Here is a 16,429-nt window from a genome sequence, read left to right as displayed (position 1 = left end):
TGATAAACGTCGTTGATGACTTTTTTACTTTCAAGTTTTTGTTTGCATTCATATTGGAGGTCTTTGGTATCCTAACTTTCAGTTGCTCTCCGAAGAGATTCTATCTGCCCCAGTTTAGATTTGGCTCATGGGACAATTAAAAGAGGAGGTCGCCTTAGATCTGAGACGGTCTCTAAAGATAGATGAGTATATCCTTGCCCAATCTTATGGTCACTTTGTTAGAGTTGTGTTGAATTGATCTAACTAGACCATCCTTTGGTTTATGAGAATCCTCTTTTAATTCGTCTTAGTTACAGTGTTGTTGTATCTCAACTCTCAATTTCAATTTTTAATAGAAGTAAAAGAGGGGGAAAAAACTGTCTTTTGCCAGAAAGAAATAGTATAACTTTTTATAAGTTAACTCCTGCTGATCTCTCATCAGATTAATAATGCAAGTATTTATAAGTTTACATCTTGGAAAAGGTTCGAAGGTGCAGAAAATAAAATTTAAAAAACATAACTCAAGTTTATGGAAGAAAGAAGAATCTTATCAATTTAGACTAATTGCTTATACTGTTCTTTAGCTTGTTTGGAGATACAGATGTGTAAATTTTTTAAATTTTTTATAGAGAGAAGTGGGAAATTATTGATGATGACCCAATTAAAACTATGTTGGTGGGATTCAAATCCGAATACACTCAATACATTATAAGTCTTTTAATCATCTATTCAACTATAATATTTGCTACATCTACGCAGAATACGTTATTTTCCTCCTAATGGTTTCTTTTTCCCCTTTGTATAGTAGCTCTTTGTGTGCAGTGAAATGGTGCATGCAATCAATAGTCGTTATAACGAAATATGATCATAATATTGACTTTTAACTTAAAAGGCAAAAAAGAATAAAAGAAGAAGAAGAAAATATAAGATTTTTGTTTACATTACTTCCATTTAGCATTAAAGCATCTCGAAACAGATGAAACTAAACTGCCGTATATTAAACAAAACATTATGGATAAAAGAAATATCTAATGTTAGATTAGATAGTACTCCTAATCTTTCTTCTTTCTTTTTATTTTTTTATTTTATTTCAGGGAGAAGAGTTGCTAAGCCCAGCGAGGAGGGCCAAGGCGTTGCTGGTCAACTGCGCGAGGCCAACCACGTGCCTCCTCACCACCCTCTTCACCACCCCATCCACGTCACCCCCTTCGAACCCGCCCATGCACGTGTTCTCGTCGGTCAACGCCGCGCTGACCCACGTCTGGACGTTCTCCACCGCCACCGCCTCCCACGACCTCCTCAACCCTTCCATCGCATCCAGGGACTTCTCCAGCTCCTTCACCGAGTTGCCCACCATGGCCACGCAGTCCTCCACCGCCGCCGCCTCCTGAGGCGTCAGCGCCCCCTTGGTCGACAGCCTGTTCACCAGCGCCGACGTGTCCACGGCGGCTGTTAGGGTGACGGAGACCGCGGCGCGGGAGAGCTCGAGGAGGCTGGATCGGATGGTGGAGGAGAAGCCGGAGAGGGAGGCGACGCAGGTTCTGGGGTACGTCGTGTTCTGACAACTGAGGGTGATGAAGTCGTCGTTCGCATTAGTCGTCGCCTTCTTCGAGTCGTATACTCTCGCTGCATTGCATGAGATGGAGCCGAAGAATAGTAAAACGAGGAGAGTGGTCGTTTGGACTTCCATTTTATCTTGACCTCTCTAAGTGTATATAGTGGACTAGATCATGAGGACTGGTATATATATAGTAGAGAGAGATCAATTAAAAAGCTTTTAATATTTTCCGACGCTTCTTGGTAAGTTCGTAAGACCAGTGATGTGAGTGTGTAGATGATGTGAATAGCCTCGGATTACGAGGTAAAATCTTTATTAATTAATCTTAAATTGAAGGGTCGAGCTGGAACTCGTGAATGCGAGAGCCACGCCTCTGAAATGGTGCAAGGTCAACGAAGCGAGTAGTGTTGTAAGACTTATAGTGTAGCTTCGAGAGGTTTCATCCAAATGATTTGACCTTGGGAAAAGTGTCATTATGCACACGTCCAGTGGTTAAAAGTTAAAAAGAGAGATGCATAGCTAATCTATTTATTTGAATTGAGGGGAGTAGTGCGTAGGTGATTAATTAATTAGAAGCTTGAATTAAGTAGTTGACCATGGGATATGCTGTCATCTGGGAGCAATTTGTCTGTTAACTTTACCCAAGTCACCACTCAAGATGTGTGCAATATCTCGGTCTTTGGTACAAGATTTTTATTAATTCTTCCACAACTATAATTGATGACAAAAAAGAATTGATTGCTAAGTTATGGGCTGAGGTCCACTCGGCTAAAAGAGCTCGGCCCAACTAATATAGCCTTACTTGGGCGATGAATTCTCTTGATGATGATATTATTTTTAGACTTTTTGAAATTGCTTACATATTTGGTAAAGCCAAGCTAATTAGCTTGCAAATTGGAATAGATCATTGGATTATGATTGTAGCTAGGATAGTAATTTTTCTTCTAAACTTATTCAGATTTTTATTCTCCAACTCTAACAGAGCATTCTATACTCGTGTAAGTTAATCTACAAATACTTATCTATTTTATTTTTTTAATTAAAAAAAATACTAACATAGCCTAGAGGTTCTCTTTATCATTATATATAAAAAAAAAACATTTCTCCCAATTAAAATGCAATTAACCCCCCGAAAAAAATAAAATATATAACTTGCTAATGTTATACCTCACAGAGGAAAGCAAGGTCGCTCGAGTATGAACTTGTGGCCGCTAGCAGTCTAAGACTCGAGCAGTGCAAGGAGATGAGCATCTCGGCCATCAGTTCGACAGAGGCCATCTGGTGGACGAGTAATTGCAACGACCAGGATTGGAGTCCATCCAAGCCACATGCGGCTATTGGAGTACGGAGACGTGGACGCTTCTCAGCCCTTGCCAGTCTTTGCCACTCTCATACCCTTCCAGTCCTCTCTCAAAGGTTATCTTTTGCTTTTCACTTATATGTTTATTAGTACACTACATGGCTGATGGCTTAACTAGTCCTCTCTTTTTCTCTCCAATTTAGTGAGCAATCTCGCTTGCCTATATATATATAGAGAGAGAGATAGAGAGGGAGAGAGAAGCAGAAGGCGAAGTGAACCATGGCGGGAGAAGCGGCTGTTGGAGCGACGCCCTCGGCCGCCTGTAGAAGCTTGCACGGCTCTCGCCGTGTCCTACCTCTCGCCTCCCACCGCTTCCTCGGGCCCAAATCCTTACTCGCCTCTCGCCTCCGCCACGCCTCCGCATCCGACCTCTTCGGGAACCTTCGCCTGCGGTCGATTTCGCGGCTTCCATTGGCGCGAGAGTCGAGGGCGAGGCTCTCCGTCGTCGCAATGGCTGCTCCCGAAGGTTAGCGTTTTTGGCCTTGTCCCAACTTCTCTCTCTGATTTCTTTATTGATGGGTTTGTGTTATGTTAGTCTTATATCTTTGTTTGATATTTTTATTAGCGGGAAGTGATTTCATGGTGTTTGTGTAAATTACGCAGAATAAGACTGCGGGCTAACAAAATTATGGCTTTGATTTTAAAAGTAGTACACATTCCTACTTTAGCTCTTATCCAATTTACCGTATTGCTAGCATTCAATTTGTTATATTTTCTCACATAATTTTTCTATGAATTCAAGATCTTTCTAGATGATCTGTAGGACAACTTTGGCATCTTAGTTCTACGTTTTAAGTGTACGTGTTACTTGGACATCCTTACTGTTAGTATTGTTATATTGTTGTCTTTTTTTTTTTCAGGCAACATGGTAGATAGGCCACCCTGTTTCATTAGAAACCAAAAGGATTAGCTCTCATCAGAGAACCATCAAAATTTTTATACTTTCGCTGGATACAACAAATACCTTAGTTCACCAATCCAAATCAACATCCTATTGTAAAGACAAGCAAAAACTATCTCCACTAAGGCCTTGAGCTTCCTCCATAAAAAGTGGATTTTGCTAACTGGCTAACCCCTGGAGAAGCATTGTGACCCACTTGACAGCATGGTCACCTCGCAGACCTGTCCGAGATATTAGAGATGATTTAGTACCCTAGACTAGATCTTCTCACCTATTCCTGGTGTAGTTACAAAAAAATATTCATGTTTCTTTCATACAGAGAATCCAAAGCTATGCTGCCAGAGAACATCCCAAATCTCTCTTATTCTTTTTTTTCCCTTCTCCACTTTTCTCTAGATATTGGCAACAGTAGTAGGTCCCCCTTGAATTTGAAGATACTCCTCAACAAATTCCAAATTGCACATCCCTATTTTCTTTGCCAAAGAACTGATAATATGAATATATCAGGAAGATTAGATTTGAATTTTTTTTTTCTGCTACCTCCTTTTCTTCTTGAGAGCTGAGATATCAAGAGATATTTGGGCCTATAAGAAGCATTTGTTTAGCATGCAAGTAATTGAAAATTTAAAATTCATCTTTTGGATGCCAGAATCAAAACGAGCAATACCGCTGAAGGATTACCGGAACATTGGAATTATGGCTCACATAGATGCTGGGAAAACCACTACCACGGAGCGCATTCTCTATTATACAGGAAGAAATTATAAAATTGGTGAGGTACACGAAGGAACAGCTACTATGGACTGGATGGAGCAGGAGCAAGAAAGAGGGATAACCATAACATCCGCAGCAACTACCACTTTCTGGAACAACCACAGAATTAACATTATTGATACACCTGGTCATGTCGATTTTACACTTGAAGTTGAGCGTGCTCTCAGGGTTCTGGATGGTGCTATATGTCTATTTGACAGTGTTGCTGGGGTGGAACCACAATCTGAAACTGTGTGGAGACAAGCTGATAGATATGGAGTCCCTAGAATATGTTTTGTTAACAAAATGGATCGCCTTGGGGCTAACTTTTTCAGAACTAGGGACATGATAGTCACAAACTTGGGTGCTAAACCTCTAGTAGTTCAATTGCCTGTTGGTGCAGAGGACAGCTTCCAAGGAGTAGTTGATCTACTGAAGATGAAAGCTATTATATGGACAGGAGAAGAATTAGGTGCACAATTTACATATAAAGACATACCTTCTGATCTCCAAGAATTGGCCCAAGAGTACAGAACACTGATGATAGAAACTATTGTTGAATTAGATGATGAAGTTATGGAAAATTATCTCGAAGGAATTGAACCAGATGAGGAAGCTATGAAGAAATTAATCAGGAAAGGCACAATATCCGGCAGCTTTGTTCCAGTTTTATGTGGATCAGCATTTAAAAACAAAGGTGTTCAACCATTGCTCGATGCTGTTGTTGATTTCTTGCCTTCACCACTTGACGTTCCACCAATGAAGGGCTCTGATGCTGACAACCCAGAAGTAATCATCGAAAGGCTTGCTAGTGATGACGAACCATTTTCTGGGCTGGCTTTCAAGATCATGAGCGATCCTTTCGTGGGATCACTGACTTTTGTGAGAGTGTACTCTGGGAAGTTAACTGCTGGTTCTTATGTTCTCAATGCAAACAAAGGGAAGAAGGAAAGAATTGGGAGGCTTCTAGAGATGCATGCAAATAGTAGGGAGGATATTAAATTTGCTTTGACAGGTGATATTGTTGCTCTTGCTGGTCTGAAAGATACAATCACAGGTGAAACACTCTCTGATCCAGAGAAACCGATAGTGCTTGAACGTATGGACTTTCCTGATCCTGTTATTAAGGTTGCAATAGAACCAAAGACCAAGGCTGATGTTGATAAAATGGCTGTTGGATTAATTAAGCTTGCACAGGAAGACCCATCTTTTCACTTTTCTAGGGATGAAGAAATCAACCAAACTGTTATTGAAGGAATGGGGGAACTGCATCTCGAAATCATTGTCGATAGGCTAAAGAGAGAGTACAAGGTTAGTGCGTTAACTTATAACACTCAGTAATTTATTCTATATGAAAGCATCTCTTTCTTAAATTCATTAGTAAATTGGTGTCACCTTTGTGAGTGCATGTAATCCATGTGTGATTAGAAGAATCAACATACTTCTTTTTTATTTCCTTTCATCTCACAAGGAAGCTATTTTTGTAAATACTGTCAATCTTAAACTTGAAAATATCTTCAATATTATATACTTGTCCGTCCCTCTAAGACTACCTTAGTCGCTTTATAATCATTAGATGCTTTTTGAAGTTTGAATAACTAGCTGGATCATTAATGCTAGCAAAAAATTTCAAAGAACCCTTTCTATTGCATGATAAAAATATCTGATTTAGATATACACTCATGACACCAAACATAGTGTATATCATGAAACCAAATTTGTACATGATTCCTTGCAACTTAATATCTTTCATTGTCAGGTTGCTAGTTTAATTGGTATATATGAAGCTTCTGTTCTTAGTTTTCCCATTTTCATCTAATTTTTACTGCATAAACAGGTTGAAGCAAATGTAGGTGCACCTCAGGTCAACTACCGTGAAAGTATTTCAAGAGTCTCAGAGGTGCAATATGTCCACAAAAAACAATCTGGTGGACAAGGACAGTTTGCAGACATCACAGTGAGATTTGAACCCTTGGAGGCAGGAAGCGGGTATGAATTCAAGAGTGAAATAAAGGGTGGGGCAGTGCCAAAAGAGTACATCCCAGGAGTGATGAAAGGGTTGGAAGAATGCATGAGCAATGGTGTTCTTGCTGGTTACCCAGTGGTTGATGTTCGAGCTGTACTAGTAGATGGTTCCTACCATGATGTCGATTCTAGTGTTCTGGCATTTCAACTGGCAGCCCGAGGTGCTTTCCGTGAGGGAGTGAGGAAGGCTGCTCCAAAACTGCTTGAACCAATTATGGAAGTTGAAGTTGTGACTCCTGAAGAGCATTTGGGTGATGTTATTGGGGACCTAAATTCAAGGAGAGGCCAGATCAATAGTTTTGGTGATAAGCCAGGAGGCCTAAAGGTATGAAAAAAAAAAGAATATATTTTGTGCAATCCTATCAATCTCCTTTTCATGATCTTTTACATGAGTGTCATCTTTCTGGAACTAATCGTCTTCTGATGCTTCCAATATATAGGTGGTTGAAGCTTTGGTACCACTGGCTGAAATGTTCCAGTATGTAAGCACTCTCCGCGGAACAACAAAAGGACGCGCTTCATACACAATGCAGCTTGCGAAATTTGATGTTGTCCCACAACACATCCAAAACCAGATCTCCTCTGCAAAACAAGAATCTGCGACAGCTTGAACCATTCCTTTTGTTTGAACGTTTTGTTAGAATGTTAGGTCATGCAAGTGGATTAATCTGTTAAGGCGGCAATTTGTAGCATACTGCGTGTCAAAACTAGCAATTTGTGTATCTAAATATTTATTTTAAAGTGTAATAAGGACACCATGTAATCTTAAGTTTTTTTTTTTTCCACTTGACATCAACCTGTGAATTGATCTTTTATTTTCCTTATTTAAATTTTTGCCCTTGCGTTTGTTGTGAACTGTCATCCTCACATCCTGTCAAAATGACCAAAGATACGTATTTCTGCTATTAAGGAGCCAAAAATTACCTGATTATTAGAACAAATGACAATCGTAATTTTGTATGTGCTCACACACCGAAGCATAACTAAGGAAATCTTCTGGATCTAGGATACTGTATTCATATAAACATATCTATCGTACACTGTGGACTGTCTGAAAAGAAAAAGGAGAGAAAGAAAAAATTAAAAAACTGGATCGTTGTAACATTTTCAGCCGAACGAGCAAAGGAAATGGAGCACAACTAGATCGGACAAGACATACAGTGGCCAAAACAAAAGGGGGTCCTCAATACAGGCGAATTACCTTGGCAACAAAGGCAGAAAAGGACAGTATGGTACGAGATAGGCTCCCTGATAGAGAAAAGGAATCCATCTTAAAAAGCTGGAGATTGTCTCAAATGAGGTTAAGACATTACTCCCTGCTGAACAATTCCGTGGAGAGGATCCAACTCCCACATCTCCTTGACAAAAGTCTCAGATGTTCATACGGAATGTTCTACCAATTTCCATTTAGATTAATGATCAATCAATCTTAACAGCTGCATAAAGCGTCGCTGCACGCTCAGGAAAAGAGTTGCGAGTTGTTACGATAACAATTCGGTTGCAAACAGCATGCCTGGTTCAATTAAGTATACAAGAAGTTGCATGAGCTAACTATGCCATTGCCCATTGGACTTTGGGATTCTTTGGATACTTACAATATAAGCTCTTCGACCATCTCAGAACTACGCCATTGGACTTGCTTCTCTAATTCTACACAGTGTAATTCATGGAGATGCTTTATCGTTCTAAAAATTAGTTGCTCTAAATTAACAGAAATTGCTAACTACGAAATATTTGTAATCTTCCCAGGAGGAATCAATTTACACTACACCGTATATTTCACCAGACTCAGCATAGTTCAACCAGCACAACTTGAAGAATTTAAACAAAAGTAGCTCAGAATTAAGACGAACGAAATCCTCTAGTACAGTGGGCACAAATGATAGATACACTTAAAAGACTTGATGCATATCGAGTTCACGAGTAGAGCTATACTTGCAAAATTCAACTACCAAAAGGACAGAAACGCTCCGATGGGTATATACCAACTACATCATTTCAAGGACTCACACGAACTGAGATCAGAGCAATTCCAAAATGGCACACATGATAGATACATCCAGGGGCTCTTTTTTCTTTTATCTCATCTGGACTATTCCTGCACTAATCAGCTTCTGAATTTTGTGCATCACCTGTGGATTCTTCAAGTGATCCTGAGCAGCCTTGGGATTCTCCTGGAAATCGATCAATATCTGGCCAATATAACATCCAATTATCAGACCTTATCGAAAAACAGATCACCAGTGCAATCAACAAAGACGCACACTAATTGGGAATAGATTTAGTCAGTAATAGTATTGGATAATTCTAACGATTACCTGTCGCATGATGGGATCAGATAAAATGTTCTGTATTTCTGGGTCCTGCATAGCCTTTGCCTGCAAAATGATCACAAAGTTAAAATAAGTCAAATCTGAGAAATTACCATAAAAGAGTACTACTGATACTTGTATCAAGACTGACCTGTCTCTCTTTCAGTTCCTCTGGATTGATCTCCCCTCTGTTGGTCTTGTTAATCTGTTCAACACACCTGCAATTTACCAAGCATTCATTAGACAAAAAGAGAGTTTTAGATAAATGACAAAACAAATATCTTTAACTCATAGGTTCATTACCTCCTAATGCCATCCATTAATTCCTGATTGTTTGGATCAAGTTTCAAGCCCTCCTGATAAGTTTCTAATGCTTTGTCATATTCTTTCATGAAAAACTGAATTGCACCTTTCCTTGTGTATCCTTTGGAGAAGGTAGGATCCAGCTCAATGCACTTCTCAGCATCCTTGAGACCTTCAGGCAGGGCTCCAAGCTTCGTGTAGCACGCAGCTCTATTACTATATACCTGTTGATTACCAAGTAGTTCATACTTAACTGTCCAGTAAAAGAAAATTGCTAACAGAGGAGATGAGATATCTTTGGCTCGTCAAACTAAAACAGAAGATGGAATATTCCTAGCTTCTTGGAAGGACATTGCTGTAGTAATTTTTGTTCAGACACACATGTTCAAGAACAGACCCAGATGCCTCTTCTGAGGGGGGCAACCCCATAACTTTAATTAAGAGTTCACAAATAATTGAAGTAACACTACTGCCAGGGAACAGCTAAGAGCCAAGTAATTATAACTCCTTAGCTTCAGATTGCCAAACTAGTAGCTTCTTATATTAATAAAAATAACCGAATAGCAACTTCCCATAAAAAGTAGTCCATTGCCTCCTTGTCTTATAAATGGAAGAAGCATAAAACAATACCTTTTGGGTCATGTGGATTCTTTAGTAATGCTTTAGTGTAATAGTAGCTTTTGATAGTAATAAAGATAACTGGATAGAAACTTCCCGTACAAGTAGGAGGAAAAGTAGTTCCTTGCCTACTTGTGCCATAAATGGAAGAAGCATAAAGTGATAAAACGTTACCCCTGGGTCATTTGGAATCCTTCAGAGAGCTTCAGTGTAATGTTTAAATATAGTAGCTTCTTATATTAATAAAGAAAACTGAATAGCAACTTCCCGTAGATGCAGGAGGAAAGTAGCTCCTTGCCTACTTGTGCCATATAAACGGAAGAAGCATAAAACATTACCCTTGGGTCCTTTGGGTTCCTTCGTAGAGCTTCAGTGTAATGTTTAACTGCTTCAGGGTATTTCTGCTGCTTGAAAAACTCATTGCCTGCATATTCAAGGTAGATGGAGTAATGAATTAAGACCACACAAGGGAACTGCAAAATCAACCAGAAAGAACATTGAAGAAATACAAGTAAACATCATATAAATGTGTGAAGGAGAAGCATACGGAGATAGGTGAATATATGTGAATTGTTGTCATTAACTGACCAATATGTCTACACTGGAAGAAGAGCAAACATGTCCAAAAGCACTAAATGGAACAAAGTATTGACAGACATTTTCAATGAGATAAATTAAAAAAAAAAAGAATATGAAGATGGTGATAAAAAAGAAAAAGAGAGACTACCTTTCTCTCGCTCCTCGTCAGCTATTTTTGGATCAAAATATTCCTGTTGCTCTAATTCTTTCTTGGCTCTCTCAGCATCGTTGAGCCTCTTCAGGGTGTCAGGGTTACGATGCTCAGTTAAGGCTTTCTGGAAAGTCTCAATAGCAACGTCATAATCCTTGGAGATTTTAGCAAGCTTCACAAGTGCAGTTCCTTTCCTGGTCAAAGCCCTTGCAACCATTTTGAAGTCAGAACGAAGTTCTCTTCCCCTCTCGACAGCTTTATCACAATCTTTTATACATTCATCATACTGTGCAGAAAAAGAACATTAACAAGGAAACATGACGGGAAGAAAGCTGAAAAGCTGATAGCAGGAACATCGACCTGCTGCAGTCTTTGCATATACATCCCAATAACAAATTACAGAAGACATTATAATTGTGCTGATACTGGTCACAAAATTGCATATGAAACTTTATCTAGTAGAATACGATACAGAACACACCATAGAATATAGAGATTCCCGTTTGAATTTAAATGTACTAAAGATGCAGTGAAGTCAAAAATTACTTCTAGCAAACAAATACAATCTCTGATCCCTTTTTTAGACATTGAATTAAGTGTGTAAAATAGAGTGAAACTTTCTAATGTGCAACAAAAACAAGAATACCAAAAGTCCATTTCCCAACGAACAAAAACTGCAATGTACATGAATAAACAATCTGAAATGTTGTAATAATACATATGATTGTTACTGTATATCTACAAGTTTGTGCAGATTTTGGCAGTAAAATTATCTCCCAAACATAATCTGGCAAATAGTCATGTACTAATTGTATGTCAGACATCATTATACACAATTTGAAATCTCCATAGAGATATCTGAAGTATGAAGTATGAATTATGATTAAAATTTAAATGGCGAAAGCAATATAAAAGCAAGAAAAAGAGATATGCAGAGTATGATTGTACTCATATTGCATCATTTTCACTTAGCAGAGAGAAACTTATGTTGATTAATGCAGACAGCTAGCAGCCTAGCGCCCCTCTTTCACTAATGCATTTTATAACTTGCATTTTCCAGCCCCAATGAAGCAGAAACATCATGTCACCTAAAGAGCCTGAATGGCAATCTGCTATTAAAAATTTATGAACCACGACGGACCTAAATATTGATTTACACATATATAGAATACAGATACACGGTCTCCAAATGATATAGAAAAAGACCAAAATCCTGACATGTCTAAGCTCTTCCATACTTTTCACGTAGTCAAAAACGTAAATCCTACCATCTAAACTAGATGACAACAATTTCCTATACACTAATTGACATATACTGTATGACACATTTAGTAGTAGAATTATGGAAGTTGGAAGACGAATAGAAGAATAATAAAAATCTAACCGATAAGTATAATATAATAAAACCGCATACTGCCAATGAATAAATTACAGCAGAAAAAGAAAGAAATTAGGCAGGCACCTTTCCCATCTCCAAGTACACCGCAGCCCTGTTCGTCAAATAGGAGATATCCTCATCATCCAGTTCCATCGCTTTGCTATAGTGCTGTATAGCCGTCTCAAAATCCTTCTTCTTGTATGCGGCATTCCCTGCCTCCTTCTCCTTCTGCGCCTCCGCTTTCCTCTCCCTCGCCTCCTTCTCTTCCCCAGACACATCCATCGGCTCTGGTTCAGGTTCCGGCTTTTTCTCCTCCTTCTTCTCCGGCTCGGCCTTCTTCCCCACCTCCGGCTCCGCCATCTCCCGCTCCATCTCATCCGTCGGCGCCCTCATCTTCACATTCAGCAATACCCCGAGAACCTGCATCATCCTTTGATCGGAAAGATACATATTGATATTGTTAGGGTTCTTCTGCACATCCCTGAGCATCTGCACGAAATCCGGCTGCTGAAGATAGCCCCTTGTCGTCGGATCGGCTGTCAGCTTCGTCCAGAGCTCCGGACCCTGGAAGATCTTCCCGAAGGGCGATGCCGCCTGTCCCGCTGACGCGCGAGCGGCGCGCCTCGCATCGGCGAGGCCGCCCTTTAGGGCCTCGTTAGAAGGATCAAGCTCGAGTCCCTTCTCGTAAGCGGCGATGGCAGCAGGGGCGTCGCCGAGGCCGAGGTGGGCGGCGCCGAGGCGGGAGTATCCCTTGGCCCAATCAGGCTTAAGCTCGACGGTCTTCTCAGCATCGGTAAGGGCGTCAGCGTATCGGTGGAGGGAGGCGAATGCGGCGGAGCGGTTGGAGAAGAGGACGTGGTTGGAAGGAGCCAGGGCAATGGCGTCAGAGAAGTGGCCGACGGCCTCGTCGAAGCGGCCGGCGGAGAAGGCGGCGTTGCCCTTGGCTTTAGCCTCGTCGGCCATCGGGGAATAGAATAAGAGAAAGCTCTTAAACTAGATCGTAAAACGGAAAACCCTAGATCGCGAAAGAAATTGGAGAAGGAGAAGGGGTTTTAAAGTCGTTATAGGAGAGTTCTAGGCTAAAGGAGACCAACGAGTTCGATCTCTCTGAGAGCTTCTGGAATGTTCGGGAGTACAAGGATGGATGTTTGGGTATAAAATTAGGTTGTTTGGGCTTTCTTCCAGCCCAACATGGATAGGGACTCCAAAATAGAAATTGACAAAATGAGGCCCAATTATCAAATATCTGTTCTTACTGTGGCCCACGGAAATCCCCAATCATCTTCTGCCACGTTTCTTACCCGAAAGGCCCACAAAGAATATTAAAAAAACACTCGAAACCTTATTTTATTATTTTAAATAAAAAATTTCTTAATAATTTTTTTTTCTGAAAAATGTAGATGTTGTAGCTGTACTTTAAGCAACAATATCTTAGAAGTTAAATAAAAGGGAACTGAAAGTTAAATTTAGTATATTTAGTGTGACAAAATACTCTACTTAGATAACGTTTTGTTACAGACTAATTAGTTTAAATTAATCCAGAGTGTGCTATGGATAACAAGTTACAAGCAAAAAAGAATGGGTTGGATTATACATAACTCAAAAACAGGATGCTATTGGAATAAAAACAATATCTAAAATTTATCTTGTTGGTTAGCCAACCATTGGCACTGCTGGGGAGGGAGTTGGGCATGCTGTCATTACGCAACTTTTTGATCAAGCACTAGTTTTATAACGCTGGTTTTCTTTAACACAAATCTATCGTCATTAAAAAGAATAATAAAAGATATCTTCAGGAACAGAGCAATGGTTTCCTTCTGTTCGTTATCAATCAAATAAACTCAGCATGCAGCAGTTTACTTCAGCTAAAAGGATGGAATGCGTATATTCCTCCTGGGCTCACCTAATCGTCAAGCGAATTTTACTAAAGTTTTAGATAATACTTCGTCTTGAATCCCGGAAATATGCACATGATCGAGTGCATGCTTTGCGTTGGTGCAATCTTGCAGCACGAAACGTTACTCGTATTCTTTCCCTCTTTTGTTTCACATTGGAGGAAGAGTTTTGGATTAAAACCGAGGATAGCTGTTTCCATTTGAAGCCTTCTAGGCACGCATTTTGTTTAACATCGATATAAAATCCATTTAGTATTGGGATATATCTTCCCAATACCTACGGGTAGGTAGGCCAACCTAATAAATGTCATACATGAGACCCAAGTTTAAGAGAAGTGGATTTTAGATCGACTCTTCCTGAGTTTGCCTAACATGCACTTTTATTATTCAACTTCTTGCGTTACATGTTGACCTTCTGACCATGGCACTATTGCACCTTCACCTAAACAAGCTAAGTCAATCTATTCTCTCCCTTTAAATTCCACCCGATACTCTCCCTCTTTCTCTCCCTCCTAAAAAAGAACCTTTAGCCATGCATATTCCTACCTCCCTCTTAGTCATCGCCATTTTGATCTCCTTCCTTTCTCTTCTCTATCCTTCCATCTCCTATCCAGAAGGAGGGGAAGATGACTCCGGCATCGACCGGTGGTGCGAAGCTACGCCGCACCCCGGACCCTGCCGCTACTACTTGCGCCATGGGCCTTCAGCCGGCCGGGAAAACCTGTACCAGCTCTCCCTGAAGCTCACCGTAAACCTCACCGACCACGCCCAGAGCCACCTCAAGCGCCTCGGGGTGCGGTGCCAGTCCAACGCCGAGCGGAAGGCGTGGCTCGACTGCTGGAGGCTCTACACCAACGCCGCCCTGCAGCTCAACCGCACCCTCCACCGCAGTAGCAACGCCACCTGCAGCCAGCTGGACACCCAGACGTGGCTCTCTGCCGCGCTCACGAATCTCGAGACGTGCCGGAAGGGGTTCGCGGAGCTCGCCGCGCCCGATGGGTTCGTCGAGCCGGTGTTCCGGTACAACGTCTCCGATCTCATAAGCAACCTCCTCGCCGTCAACAAGAACAACAGTAACACCACCATTGCCGTGAGCGATGCACCGGGATGGATGCAGCTTGCGAACCGGAGATTACTACAGCTAAAATCGACTCGCGCCAACTTGGTCGTAGCACGAGATGGTTCCGGAAATTTCCGCACCATTAAGGATGCCGTCAACGCCGCGGCGGCGCAGAGGAGGAAAGGGAGGTTTGTGATTTACGTGAAGGCCGGGGTGTATAACGAAAATGTGCAGGTGGTTAGTAGCTTTAATGATCTGACCCTCATCGGCGACGGCATCGGGAAGACGATAATCACCGGGAGCCGCAGCGTCGCGAATGGCTACACCACTTTTAGCTCCCCGACTTTCAGTAAGATATTAAAATAAATAATTTCCTCTCTTTCTGTTTAGATATAATAGCGGATAGCGTGAGCAAACATTTGTTACATGTAGGTGTATTTGGAGATGGATTCATAGCCACCGGAATCACGTTTCGCAACACGTTCGGGCCGGGATCGCAGGCGGTGGCGCTGCTCTCCGGCTCCGATCGATCCATCTTCTACCGTTGTAGCATCGAAGGCTACCAAGACACACTCTGTGTCTTCTCCCAAAGGCAATTCTATAGGGAATGTGACATCTACGGGACCATAGACTTCATCTTTGGCAACGCAGCGGCGGTGATCCAGAACTGCAACATTTACGCCAGGAAACCGAGACACGGCGAGTCTAATGTGATCACTGCCCAAGGTCGCAGTGACCCGAACCAGAACACTGGGATAGTGATCCACTCGAGTAGGATTAGAGGTACGCCCGAATACTGGCTAGTTCATCGGACGGTGAAGACCTACCTTGGGAGGCCATGGATGCAGTACTCAAGAACAGTGTACATTAGGAACTATATTGACAGCATTATTGATCCCGTCGGGTGGTTGCCGTTCAACGGCAACTTCGCGCTCAGCACGTTGTTCTACGCCGAGTATGGCAACTCCGGGCCGGGGTCGAGGTTGTCGATGCGGGTGCGGTGGCCGGGGTACCATATCTTCGCGCGGCCGTTGTACGTTAGGCAATTCAGCGTCGGAAGGTTCATTGCCGGCCGCACCTGGATACGTTCGACCGGCGTGCCGTACAACTTAGGGCTATAATTACAGCTAGCTTAAGGAGAGAAAGAAAAAAAGTTTAATTGATTAGTGTCTGTACTATTGTTGGCATTCTTATTTGATACTCTAGTTGATTATAATCTTATAATCATTTAATTTCTTGCAAGGCTAAAGTTCCCTTTTCCCTGTACTTCAGTAGCATGCTAAACAAACTCCTGTCGTTGTTGTGAAGGCATGCAAGCCATTAGAATTCCAAAAAGGTTTGTTCGTTTGCGTTACAGAGAAACTAAATTAAACACCATATTAATTTGCTGAATAGTTATTACATCCTAAACAAAGTATAGAATAGATATTTAGGATCAAATCTACCAAGCTGCTTAATTATCCAGCTACCATTGTAACTGTTCCATTACCGGCTCTGGCAATAACTAATGGCGCCGCACTACCCGGTAGGAATAGGAAGAGCAATCAAGTTAGCATA

General features: G+C 41.3%; 4 protein-coding genes across 4 annotated transcripts; 2 read left to right on the top strand and 2 right to left on the bottom strand.

Moving 5' to 3' along the window:
- Window positions 1–770: 770 nt before the first annotated feature.
- Window positions 771–1,675, bottom strand: LOC140762495 (21 kDa protein-like). Its single transcript, XM_073100340.1, has one exon. It carries the CDS (start codon window positions 1,667–1,669, stop codon window positions 1,070–1,072), a length of 600 nt encoding a protein of 199 aa, XP_072956441.1. The 5' UTR covers window positions 1,670–1,675; the 3' UTR covers window positions 771–1,069.
- A 1,309-nt stretch (window positions 1,676–2,984) lies between these two features.
- Window positions 2,985–7,372, top strand: LOC140762888 (elongation factor G-2, chloroplastic-like). Its single transcript, XM_073100865.1, has 4 exons — window positions 2,985–3,363; window positions 4,448–5,862; window positions 6,389–6,901; window positions 7,017–7,372. The coding sequence occupies exons 1-4, from the start codon at window positions 3,117–3,119 to the stop codon at window positions 7,185–7,187; spliced, it is 2,346 nt and encodes a 781-aa protein (XP_072956966.1). The 5' UTR covers window positions 2,985–3,116; the 3' UTR covers window positions 7,188–7,372.
- A 1,024-nt stretch (window positions 7,373–8,396) lies between these two features.
- On the bottom strand, window positions 8,397–13,033 carry LOC140762214 (hsp70-Hsp90 organizing protein-like). Its single transcript, XM_073099857.1, has 7 exons — window positions 12,002–13,033; window positions 10,537–10,825; window positions 10,148–10,233; window positions 9,192–9,415; window positions 9,040–9,106; window positions 8,895–8,954; window positions 8,397–8,768 (listed from the first exon to the last, which is right to left on the bottom strand). Exons 1-7 carry the CDS (start codon window positions 12,878–12,880, stop codon window positions 8,655–8,657), a joined length of 1,719 nt encoding a protein of 572 aa, XP_072955958.1. The 5' UTR covers window positions 12,881–13,033; the 3' UTR covers window positions 8,397–8,654.
- A 1,168-nt stretch (window positions 13,034–14,201) lies between these two features.
- Window positions 14,202–16,138, top strand: LOC140763292 (pectinesterase-like). The gene is made up of 2 exons (XM_073101415.1): window positions 14,202–15,221; window positions 15,305–16,138. Exons 1-2 carry the CDS (start codon window positions 14,345–14,347, stop codon window positions 15,991–15,993), a joined length of 1,566 nt encoding a protein of 521 aa, XP_072957516.1. The 5' UTR covers window positions 14,202–14,344; the 3' UTR covers window positions 15,994–16,138.
- The last annotated feature ends 291 nt before the right edge of the window (window positions 16,139–16,429 follow it).

The sequence above is a fragment of the Typha angustifolia genome, chromosome 7 (genome assembly GCF_048772165.1).
Source record: "Typha angustifolia cultivar Huaian chromosome 7, ASM4877216v1, whole genome shotgun sequence".
Lineage (NCBI taxonomy): Eukaryota > Viridiplantae > Streptophyta > Magnoliopsida > Poales > Typhaceae > Typha > Typha angustifolia.
This window is presented reverse-complemented; position numbering and strand designations above follow the sequence as displayed.

What these genes read in the sequence shown, in the direction of transcription:
- LOC140762495 (XM_073100340.1), bottom strand. Translation starts at nt 1,669, where the DNA reads ATGGAAGTCCAAACGACCACTCTCCTCGTTTTACTATTCTTCGGCTCC.
- LOC140763292 (XM_073101415.1), top strand. Translation starts at nt 14,345, where the DNA reads ATGCATATTCCTACCTCCCTCTTAGTCATCGCCATTTTGATCTCCTTC. An exon ending in TTTTAGCTCCCCGACTTTCA is followed by an intron (nt 15,222 to 15,304) that starts GTAAGATATTAA and finishes TGTTACATGTAG; the next exon opens with GTGTATTTGGAGATGGATTC.
- LOC140762888 (XM_073100865.1), top strand. Translation starts at nt 3,117, where the DNA reads ATGGCGGGAGAAGCGGCTGTTGGAGCGACGCCCTCGGCCGCCTGTAGA. An exon ending in CGCAATGGCTGCTCCCGAAG is followed by an intron (nt 3,364 to 4,447) that starts GTTAGCGTTTTT and finishes TTTGGATGCCAG; the next exon opens with AATCAAAACGAGCAATACCG. An exon ending in GGCTAAAGAGAGAGTACAAG is followed by an intron (nt 5,863 to 6,388) that starts GTTAGTGCGTTA and finishes CTGCATAAACAG; the next exon opens with GTTGAAGCAAATGTAGGTGC.
- LOC140762214 (XM_073099857.1), bottom strand. Translation starts at nt 12,880, where the DNA reads ATGGCCGACGAGGCTAAAGCCAAGGGCAACGCCGCCTTCTCCGCCGGC. An exon ending in TGTACTTGGAGATGGGAAAG is followed by an intron (nt 10,826 to 12,001) that starts GTGCCTGCCTAA and finishes TTTTCTGCACAG; the next exon opens with TATGATGAATGTATAAAAGA. An exon ending in AGGAACTGAAAGAGAGACAG is followed by an intron (nt 8,955 to 9,039) that starts GTCAGTCTTGAT and finishes ATCATTTTGCAG; the next exon opens with GCAAAGGCTATGCAGGACCC.